The sequence below is a fragment of the Numenius arquata genome, chromosome 4 (assembly GCF_964106895.1).
Source record: "Numenius arquata chromosome 4, bNumArq3.hap1.1, whole genome shotgun sequence".
Lineage (NCBI taxonomy): Eukaryota > Metazoa > Chordata > Aves > Charadriiformes > Scolopacidae > Numenius > Numenius arquata.
The window spans coordinates 23,605,925-23,617,983 of NC_133579.1; the positions used below are offsets into that span (position 1 = coordinate 23,605,925).

Genomic DNA, 12,059 nt, shown 5'->3' on the forward strand with positions numbered 1-12,059 from the left:
TATTAGTTTTTATTGCACAGCCAGCTTGTGATTAAGTTGCTCTTGTCATCAGAGAAACATAGAATTCTTTTAAGTTCTTCCTATTTAGATGTGAACAAGTGTATTCATACCAAACCCTTTAGTCAAAGAATTTAACCTCCTTTTTACTGCTCAGAAGTAAAACGTACACAAATCACAGTGGCCAGAGTGAACATCCCCTACCCTTCCCCAGGCTGAATGCAAATCTAGCATTCTTTAGCTGTTAAAAAAAGTGATAGGCTTTGCACTCAATAGCAATAGCTTGGAGGTATATCTCAGCCTCCATGAGCATCTGATGCCATTAGCTGCAAGTGCTAGAGAGGATTTCATGCTGTTCATTTTCAGCAGAGCCAACAAGGGACTGAAAGAACATATTACTTCTGTCCCCTAATGTACAAGGCTGCAACTTAAGTATCTTGCAGAAAACACATTTGCTTCTTGTTCTCCTTCTCCCTTGTCCTTCACCCACTGGAAGGAACTTTTGCATCTAATATGTTATCTATATTGTTGTGATTTTTACTGAATACTACTCTAAATGACGTTTCGCTCATAGCAACATAGCTGACGTGCGTATTGCTTATATTTTTTTTTCCAATTTATTTTAGGGTTATCATAGACCAAATCACTACATCGCTACACAAGGTAAGTTTATCACCCTTTCTTTTTGGTTATGTGAGGCTAAGAGGTTTCAGTACTTGGATTACAGTTTATACTCTAATATGCATTCTTGCCACAGTCAATATCTAGGACAGAGTAGCCTCAATCACTTTGGAAAAAGTAAGCAAATTGAATTATTATCTAATTTTCAGGTATGTCAAGGAAGAAGTCCTTTACCTTTGTGTTCAAATAGGTTTTGAGTGGAAAGCAAAATACAATTTTTTGGCAGAAGTTAATCAACATGTTCTTACCCAAGAAAAAGGAAAAGTCATGGAAGAAATATTCAGTAAACTTTTCACAGGGACAACAGCGTCATGAAAATGTACATTCTCTTAATTGTTCAATGATAACTAGGCTAGTTAACAAATACAAAACATTTCAGTTAGCAAGTTTTAGCAGAGGACCCAAAGTCATGCTACGTTTGCAAGGGGATTCTTCAAAGCGATCTAGAGAGACAGTTTTACAGGCCATCATTTAAAAGCTTGCTTGTGAACAAGAATCTATTCCTTTGTCAAAACACAAATTAGTTTTCAATTTATACTTGTCTTCAAAGTCATAATTTGCCCATTCTGATGCAGTTTTTATTTATTTTTTTGGTCAAGTTCAGAGCTGGAGCAGGTAGGAAAGATGAGTCTTCTGTGACTGCTTAATCATAATATTGAACAATATGCCAATCTCCTGCCTATGCTTGGATAGCATACATGTGAAAATTTGATTGCTGCTCCACTGCTTGGAGGGAATCTTCTCTCTGATAGGTATTCTTGACACAGCTTCCTTCATTTGCCCATGGTTCTGAAGAAGTTGAGCTACAGCCACGTATGTTATTTCAACACATGCCCAACCTTTTAAAAGAGCCAGCTGGAGTACTGGGTATAATATACTCAAAATAATCTTACCATATTGGATTTAGAGATACAGATTTTAATAACTTTTTATCAAAGCAATTAAGAAGTTGGCCACGTCAAATAAGAGGTCTTACTGTGATTTCTGTTGTCCCCTAAGTAACCCAGAGTCTGCAGCCTCCAGTCCCCACTTCTAGCAGTGGTGGGCTTTCTATCTCTGCCTTTCTGTATGTACTTCAGCTCTCAAAGGTCCCAAATGAGGTGCTACTTTTTGTCAGCTGACAGTGGGGCAGGATGCAGATCTTATTTCTGGAACTGCCTCACTACTGTCAACACTTTTAGACCAGAATTAGAATTTGTGATCTTAGAATATGAGCCATTTAAATATGCTGTTTCTTCCACTTCTGCTGCCTATCCACCACATCCCTCAGTCCACAGGCTTTCTAGAGATGAACCAAATAAGAAAACTAGGACAAAATGCAGCATTTGCTTAATTCTCTTTGGGCTTTTACACCCTTCTCTTCTGAGAAGAAATGGATTGTCCCGTTTAACCTTTAGCTGATGATGCTGTTGTTTTTCACCTTTAATTGAATCCTAAATTGAAAAGATCCACAGTTGGCATTTTACTTGCAGTTTGTAATCCAGTTGTTTTCGTCAGAAGGCTCACCAGAAGATCTCCCTGACAGCTTTCTGGCAGACGTATGAGATCCCTATCTGAAGCAAGTTTAAATGTGACTTTATCACTCATCATAATACTTGAATAGAAAATACCAAGCTTGCGGGTTTTGTCCTTTCAGCTTTTAAAGCCAAGTATGTAATAATGTATGAATAATGGGTAGATTTAGATTAGATATTAGGAAGAAATTTTTTACTGTGAGGGTGGTGAGGCAACGGAACAGGTTGCCCAGGGAAGTTGTGGATGCCCCATCCCTGGAAGCGTTTAAGGCCAGGCTGGATGGGGCTTTGCACAACCTGCTCTAGTGGGAGGTGTCCCTGCCCATGGCAGGGGGGTTGGAACTCGATGATCTTTAAGGTCTCTTCCAGCTCTAACTGTTCTATGATTCTATGAATGTACTGAAAGTCTATGTTCTAGATCCACCAGCAAGTCCCAGCAGTTTCTTTTCCATATTTTTTCCTGATAATCATCTCAAGAAATACCTAGTCAAGAAGAAGAATAAGAGGAGTAGAAACAGGTCTTCTTCCTAGATGTAAAGGATGTATTACTGTTCCTGCTGTCATTCTTTGGGGCAAGTCCCATCAGTTTCTTCTGTGTAGGTGCAACTGGGTGCACACAGGGATGCCTTACCTCTCCCATGGTTCAATGATTGAGAAACTGACTCTCTGAAGAATATAAAATTCATTTTAAAATGGGCATACAATTTACAGCAAATTCAAAATAATCTGCTGTGATTCTTTTGGTGGATTACTTCTTTAATGTCTTACTTTTTAAGGCCAGTTAGGAAGCAGATTTTTATCTCCATTTTGGAGGAATGCAGAGCACTGATTTCAAGAGGTTTATGCGTTCTCTGTGGCTCTGTCCCTGACCTGATGAAGAATCATGAGGAAGTTTCCTTTCTCCATCTCAGCTTTCCTATCTACAGAACAGGGTTAAAAATACTCACCTGCTTTTATAGTCCTCCTGATAGATGCAGCTGTGTAAAGGCTAGTTAGTGTTATTCTCCAGTATCCCAGCTTCCTGACAAAGCATTTGCACGATAGCAACACTTCCAGTAAGATGCAATCTCTGTCTTTTGCAAAGGTGATAAGGTAACTGGGAATAATCTCTAAAACTCCTTTGAGGCTCTATATTAACTATGAAAGGAAAGACATTTATTTCACATGTCAAACAGACTGTCTCTGTATGTCTTCCTCACTAGTAAGCCTGTCATGAGCCACGGCTTGCAGTATAGCCAACGATGTTCATGCTCTGTTTTAGAACACACTTTCCTACAGATAAGTGTAAACACATCAATGCAGCACAACAGTCAAGCTGCATGTTTAATTCTCTTGATGTCTACTTTACATCAGTCTTTAAATAACTTCCAGTTCTTCCGTTTCTCCTCCATTGCAGCTTTCACAGGTGCACACGCCTATTGTTCTTTGAAGGAAAATATCATTACGTGAGTCAGTTTTAAATCTCTGAGGAGTCAGAATGATTGATATTTAATTTTCCTATGCTCTTCTTAAGCTGCATTCAACATATCAACTGCTAATGAGCAAATATAATTGTTTGAAGTGAAAAAGTGGCAAATTTAATCAGTTTGTAATAGACTACCAATCTGCTTTTAACAGAGCTGGGAGTTGCATAATCACCTGTTTATTGAAGTGTTAGTGTCTTCCATACTAACCAGAGTTTGACATACAGACTGGTATCATTCCACCTTAGCATCCATAGCATCCTGCTGCTAATTTGAATTAGGGGGAGAAACGTTTTTTAAAAGACTTACCTAATGGAGGCTTTATCAACTAATAATCAAAAAAGGTTTTACTTCTATTTTAAGAGTAATACATTGAGAGTGTGCAATTTCAATTATAAAATTGACATAATTTTTCCTTTATGTGATAAGTATAATGTGAGTGATGGAATGAATTTAGAGCTAATAAAGACTTTTGATGATCTGCTGTAACTGGAATCAACAGATGGGATCCGCACCTGAGTCACCGTGATTAAAAAGAATCCCTTGTCACAAGCTGGCGTATTGGGTCATGCAGAACCAGCAAGCTGGTGCAATTTAAAACTTGCTACTTTGTTCTACATATCCCTTGTTCCCATGGATATAATTCTTGAAAATTCTTTTATAGCAGAATATCGAGCTCTGGTATGATTTTTTCGATTTACTGGCAGCTAAGGTTTTTTTTCCAGGAGTTAGGTAATCAATGAATTTAAACCAGGTCCTTTAGTGAGAGCATTAGGTTGAATATCTATATAGTATTTAATCTTACACACACTGCTGGATGTTCTGATTATTGAATGACTGCTGTTGATCTTGCAAGTCTCACCCTGATTACTAAGTGGGAAAAATTAAACTTTTTTGTATTTACTTGTTCTGTGTCTGCTGAAGTTCACATAGTTAACTGAGCTATGACTTAGCTTCTTTTAGCAACTCTGTCAAAGGTTTTGTAATGCTTCCCTCGCCACTGCACCAGCAACTGTAAATTATGAGTGACAAATGAATGTTAATAGAGTTCTATAGTATCGCTCATTGCCCATTTCCACCAGGGCTATTTTTTGAGCAGATCAATCACGTGTAAAACAGCAGATACTCACATGGAAACTGCATGTCTTTATATATGAAGTACATTCGTTTGTGCATCTCTGACTTTTAAATATCCCTCATGGGTCAGATTGTCTCTGCTTGCTGCAGATGCAGAGGAACCGGATCCAAGATGGTTTGTGGAAGTACTTCAGAACATATCTTAATGACTGTAAAAAGTTACTCTTGAAAATAAAGCAGCTTTAGCTGTAACAGCCCAGTTTAGGCTTTCAGCCTGTTTTTTTGTCCGTATCCAGTTGTAAAGCAAATGCTAAACTGTTTCACTTTGTGTGTTACTGATTATGGAGACAGACATCAAGTTTCAGTCAGGAGGAGTTTTTTAGGTGTGAGTTATAAACTTCTGAAAATAAATCTTTACAGTGGAACTGTTTACAGTTTTCACTACAGCAGCATAAACTTGCCACTGTAATAACCCCTTTCATATTCCTTCTCTTTTCTGCAAAATATGTGTCTTTCTTTGACACACAACTGTATATGTTGTGTGAACATTTTAATAAGGGTTTTCAGAAACAAAAATACATTTTCTTTCAAACTGAAAGTTCCCATTCAGGCATCTGAAGCAGAAATACTGCTTTGAATAATAATACTCTTAACTTCCTTGGCACGTTTTTTGGTTTTATGTTGCAGAAAGTTGTCAGAACTACAGCACTGCGGAAGCTCCATGCATATCTTTACAAAGAAACTTTTTCTGCCATCGTTTTAGCCTCCAGATGAAAATTAACATTTGAAATTGCTTCAGCAAGAATTGAAAAACAACAAAGCAAGATAGTTCTACACAATTTTTCAGCTTCATATATGCTGTCATTTTTGCAGGATGTTGGGTAGTCAGGCTGATCTCCTGATACATATACAAAGTGATTGAATTCTATACACCTGTATTAAGCTTGAAGATTCAGCTGTGTTTGATGCTGTTCTTTACTTCTTAATCATTAAAATGTTAAAAAGGTGATTGAAGCCATCTATCTTCAGTGAAGACAGCTTCATTCTTAAGCCCTATGTTGAATAGGCCAGGCTTTCTGAAACATATCCTTCACCTGTTTTGCAATAAAGGTGACAAATGGCAAAGAAGTTACTTCTTTTCCCACGGCCGAAACGCATACAGAAGTAGTAGACCTTTTACATATGGAAGTGGTATCTCTAGGCTATATTGTGCAGCCATACGGCAAATTCATCAGAGCTGTCTTACTACCATTTCCCACCGAAAGCTGATGGTAACATTTGAGGATCTTTTAAAAGTTGATACTTTTTCTAGTGTTGAGGACAAAAAGAGAGAGTGTGTAGTAAAAAGTGGTTAACTGTCAAAGTAACTCTTTCCAACAGCTGCCACATGATGGACATGAGAATACCAGAGTTTCTCTCTGCCTCTTTGTTTATAATAAAAGATTTTAGTGATAACTGTGTCACCATTTTCACGATTCCTATATTTTTCTGTCTTTGCCTTAATCAGCTGTGTGGTAGTTTTGTCTATACAGGGAATGAGATACCCCTGTTGCTTTCCATTCAGCGTTGAAGGCTGTAAATGCAGAGCTAGCGTGGTTTTCTGATAGATACGAAGTTGGCTTAGGCTCTGTTGCAGTGTATCACTTCTCTGAATCTTTGTGTGTAGACCAATGAAACAGGAGCATTGTTGGAAAACTGCTGATAGATCCATTACTAACTAACATTCTTCTCCACGTATGTTTGGCTACATTTTGCATAAAATACATGCCTGCCTTTCATAAACCTTTGGAAATTCTTTGAAAGTACAAACAAGCTCTAGAAATTATAGTGAATAATAATTTAATATTTATTTGCAAATATAAATTCCTTTATTCCGTGCAGGCTGTTTTTTCACTTGCTTGTTAATGTGGCTTGTCAAACAACAGTTTGAGAAACTGATGTTTTTTGTGTAGTCCACTGTCAGAGCCAGAGAGTAAGAAAAAGCAATCCTATCCTCGCCCCTGCAAAGACTGAGCAGCAGGAAATCAGACATAAAGGTCTTCTGAGCATATATAGATCTCTGTCTTGAAGACAAGATACTGGTTTGATTTCTCTATTGTGAAGTCAATCTAGAATAGCTACAACAGACTTTTGTATATCAGAAGAGAAATGAGAGACTACAGTAACTAAGTAGACAAAGAGGTGAATTAGGCAAAAGGAACTATTTCAAGTTTGTATTGTAGAAAATAGAAGAATATAGTTGTCCTGTTTAAAAAATGTGTCTATAAAATATGTCCTGCAAACAAGGAAGTTATGATCTTTCTGAAACATGAGAGCTGAGCAAATTGTCTTTGTGAACCAAGCACACTTTCAGAAAAGAACATTATGGAGGTGGCCATGTATTAGTGTATTTACTTCTCAGACTCCAAATTACCTGGATTATGCACTAGAATCCATTTTTTTGTCCAAGGAAGATTTATACAACATCAGCCTTACAAATTTGTCTCACATGACTTTATTTTGGGTGGATGCAAATTAGGAAAAGGTGGTGTTTGATGACAGGGTTTCCATCCTCAATAAGAATCAGCCATAAATTGGGCTTGATGGGAAAAGTACTTGGCACTCTTGACAGAGTACTGGTAACATGCCTGGGAAGCCTAATGCTAAAGCAGAAGAAGGAGCAGAGCAATGCAGTTTGTCAGGAAAATCACATAGTCAAAGCATCTATTTTTCTGTAAAGTTTATTTTTCAGCCAGTGTTCAGCAGCCTGGAGGAAGCTTGGCAGCAGGTATAAAAAGGCTTTAGGACTTCTCATTTGCTGAAAAAAAAAACAGTGTAGCAAATTTACAAACAGAATGCATTTCAGAAACAAATGTATCAAGAAACAAATAAGGCAGCTTTTTTGTCCTGTCACCATATCCAAATCTTTGAAACCTGTCTTCTTTTCTCTGTTCTATATCCTTTGGTGGCAACTGAAATCTCTATATTGATATGGCCACCAATGCACATGACAGTCTGGGTGATTTTGAAGCACTGCCTTTGAAAAAAAAAAGATACAGGCTTATTGGATTAATTTCTTTCCCTATCCATCTGTATTCTTCCATGCAGTTGCATATTCAGATGGAGACTTTGTGGAGATCCCCCATGCTGCTGCTAAATCTCATTCTGAGCAAGTAGGCTCATGGTACTGTGTCTGTACTAAGCACAAATACACTCCACATGTTAGAATGGCTTTTCTTGTTTAGAGTATACATCAAATACTGCAGTCTCCCATAAAATACCATAAAAAATAGAATAAAAAGGTTGGCTTTGCCCTTTCCTACTTGAAGAAGTGAAAATAACCAACGTGCTCCCAAAAATAATAATCAATAATAGGACTGACATTTTTTTGTCATGCAGATTTAAATTTTACCGTAATTATCTTGAAGTTAAAAGGAAGAATATCCAGTACATATTTATTTGTTAATGACCTTCACATGTATCTTGATCTAACTAATATTTGTTTGATTCTTGCTGTTTCTATGAGGAAGAAATGAATGTATGAAAGTTCTCCAGCCTTAAATAGAAAAATATATTGTGAGTGATATATCTCACTCATGAGATGCCTATCAGGATAATAAATTATGACAAAATTTGGCTTTGCTAGCATTTTTATTTATCCTTTAATGTAGACTGAATTATCTTGTTTGTTCATCTGAGTAAAGCATTCATGTTAATGCACTTAAACTCCCAGTACAAGTTTAAAAAATAAAGCATCTGAATGTCTTACAAGCATGAGCAACATTCCTTCACAATAAGGTCCTTGGGGAAAAATAAAGGAAACAAGTAGCCAAAATGAACTTATATTTTTGAGCTAGAGAATAGTGATGATTTTATTACATCCTGATGCTTATGATTGACTCAACATGAAAATAGAAAGTAGAAATGGGAAAGACTAATTAGGTTCTTTTGTCCATTCCCGAAGGAACCTTCTACTGAAGGGGATAAAATGATCTTAAACTTCTCATCCATCATCAAAATTGATTCTGCATTACAAGTTGATATGAAGAACCCAGTCCAACAAGTCAATTACCTAAGATTTTTGAGTTGGAAATGTTACAAGCAGCATGTTTTTTACAAAATAAATTCCGTATTTGTTAGTCTTCCCAAGCTCAGATGGTCTGTTTAGAATGAGTGATTAATAGGTATTCATATTTCCATGATGCAAATCACCCTTATTGAGAAGAATGCACAAATTAGAAACTGAAACAGCTTTTTTACTGAAAAACATTGATTCAGCTAAACTGAAGCTTTCTGTTGGACTGCCAGTTTGAAACTGTGGGCTCAGTGCTCCTGGAATAAGCCTTCAGTCAGAGCTGTGGCCTCAGATGGAGAGCCAATACCTCATGTTGCTACTTGATCTGAATCAATTTGGACCTGTATCTCAGTTTCCCAGATGAGTCCTCTATCATTCTCCCGACATGCTTGATTGTAATTAAACAATTAAATGTCTGTATGGCATAGAGAGAAAGAGAGTCCATGTGTGAGTGAGACCAACTCTGTTCCTCTGTAGCCAGTACACTCTGCTGGAAAATACATCAGGGCCTCTAGTTACAATTGTAGTTATTCAAAGTATTCCTCTTTCATAGCAGAAAAAACTGAAACACGCTCCCTGCAAGCCATTGCCTAGCAGTGCTCTCTTACAAACTCTTCAAGGTAAAGATTCAAGACTCTGGCCTTATTCAGGTATCCCACATAACCCTCACTAGGGGATCCCTAACCCCTGGGAGTGCTACATGTAATGCAAAATTGGGAAGACACTGCATTTATCCAGTCTGAGAAAATGTTAATGAGAGAAACTGACCATTTAACATCCTCACTGTGTGGCAAGCAAATAATATGACAGAAAAAGTTCTTCAGTTATAATTCACTAACTACATTAAGCTACAAGTGCATTGTTCTGTTGGGTTTTTTAATTTTCTGTAGTTAAGATCAGAGAAAGCAGCTTTCTTGAGTGGCATAACAGTACATACATGGCCAGTAGTACTATGTACACAGCTTTTATTGCATTCAGCTTTGCCTAATCTCAAGCTAACTGGATAAATCTGGGGCATTTCTGTGACTGCCAGTTCCTTTGTTCCCAGTCTGCTGTACTTCTGTGAGTAGTCAAAAGGTGTTATGGGAATGTGCTATTTATTTTTTGGGAAATCATATGACATTTTCATTTTATGTTGTTGATACAGAACAAACTGAGCTAGTATTGGAAGTTTAGCTGTGGAGAAATGTCAATCAATAAGTGTGTAACGCTTTATTAGATGGAAAGTTAGCTGGTAGCATTAGCTGTAGTGTTATAAAAATGTCTTAAATAGCACCTGCCAAGAGCAAACAAATAAAGTCTGGTCTTGGACTTAAAAAATATATTTAAGTGCAGCAATAGCTTGTTTCTGAACATGGTGGAAATACTAATGTGGAATAGGGACAGGTAAGATTATTCATAAATGGCTAGGGAGCTGGCATATTGTGGCTGCTGCATATTATACCAAGCCTGTTAAGTTCATTCGAACCCTACCTTGCATCCTGTTGTCTCTCAAGGCATGTTTGGATTGTGACGCTGAGGGGCCTGAACACCTTTTGTGTATTCACGGGCGTTTAATATGTAAAACAGTTCCTGCTACAGTGGAGCTCCAGTCCTAGACTGGGATTTCTAGATGGTACCATAATGCAGGCAAAATAAAGCATAGAGATGTGTGCTGTTCCAGCATAGTTAGATCTGTATAAATAATTAAAAGAAAATGCTATATGATATTCCAAAGAATAAATACCACATTCATAGAATGGTTAGAGTTGGAAGGGACCTTAAAGATCATCGAGTTCCAACCCCCCTGCCATGGGCAGGGACACCTCCCACTAGAGCAGGTTGCTCAAAGCCCCATCCAGCCTGGCCTTAAATGCTTCCAGGGATGGGGCATCCACAACTTCCCTGGGCAACCTGTTCCAGTGCCTCACCTCCTTCACAGTAAAGAATTTCCTCCTAATATCTAGTCTAAATCTCCCCTCTTCCAATTTAAAACCATTACCCCTTGTCCTGTCACTACACTTCCTGACAAAGAGTCCCTCTCCGGCTCTCCTGTAGGCTCCCTTCAGATATTGGAAGGCTGCTATGAGGTCTCCCCGGAGCCTTCTCTTCTCCAGGCTGAACAACCCCAGCTCTCTCAGCCTGCCTTCATAGGGGAGGTGCTCCAGCCCTCTGATCATCTTCGTGGCCCTCCGCTGGATCCGTTCCAACAGGTCCATGTCCTTCCTGTGTTGGGGACTCCAAAGCTGGACACAGTATTCCAGGTGGGGTCTCATGAGCGCAGAGTAGAGAGTTAGAATCGCCTCCCAGGACCTGCTGGCCACACTTCTCTTGATGCAGCCCAGGATGCAGCTGGCTTTCTGGGCTGCCAGTGCACACTGCTGGCTCATGTTGAGCTTCTCATCCACCAACACCCCCAAGTCCTTCTCCTCAGGGCTGCTCTCCAGCCATTCTCCGTCCAACTTGTATTTGTGCCTGGGGTTGCCACGTCCCAGGTGCAGGACCCTGCACTTGGCCTGGTTGGACTTCATGCGATGTGCACGAGCCCATCTCTCAAGCCTGTCCAGGTCCCTCTGGGTGGCATCCCTTCCCTTCAGCGTGTCGACCACACCACCAAGCTAGTTGTCATCGGCAAACTTGCTGAGGGTAAAACTTGCTGATGGTAAATTCCCATAAAACTTTCTGACTGCCCATAGAATCACTGCAGAATAGGATCAGAGGAAATGCCAACAAGAGAAACGATCCAGCTCTAGCCAATAGTTGATGTGTATGTGTATATACACACAATTTTAAAATACGCATTTTCAAGCTGATTATCTAGTTTTGTGAAATGAGCAATTTTAAAGAAAAAATTCTCCTGAATAATCAATTTTGTCATTACTCAAAGGATACATTTTTGAGCATCTCTATATTAAACTGGGAATTCAGAACAGAGAGCATTTTTTATTTTAGCTAGCTGTGAGATGCTTGCATGTATTTCATAAAACAATAGGACTGTGGCTTATCACTACTGTGCATTGTAAAGGGCATCTTACAGGCCAAATGTTTTTATGTTCTTTTTACATTTGGAAAGAGATGGAGAATTTACAGGTCAATCTCCTCCTTTCCTTCATCCTGTGAAAGGTCTAGTGCTGACTTCTCTAAATGCAGGAGGAGGTGGTATAGCAAGCCAGCCAAAGCACTGGTCAGTCACACGGGAGCTATAGATAAAATTTCTACATGCACCTCAGTTGCTTAGTAATCAAAGCCTTGTTGAAAGCTAATGGGACTTGAAAGCACTTTGAAAATTTCATT

General features: G+C 38.6%; 1 protein-coding gene across 4 annotated transcripts in view; it reads left to right on the forward strand.

Annotated features, from left to right (window-relative positions):
- Positions 1-12,059, forward strand: part of PTPRM (protein tyrosine phosphatase receptor type M) — a 481,541-nt gene that overhangs the window by 426,594 nt on the left and 42,888 nt on the right. For all 4 annotated transcript variants that reach the window (XM_074146330.1, XM_074146332.1, XM_074146329.1 and 1 more), the window contains one exon: positions 624-660. In XM_074146330.1, the coding sequence (XP_074002431.1) occupies positions 624-660 (37 nt within the window). The remainder of the gene's footprint in view (positions 1-623; positions 661-12,059) is intronic.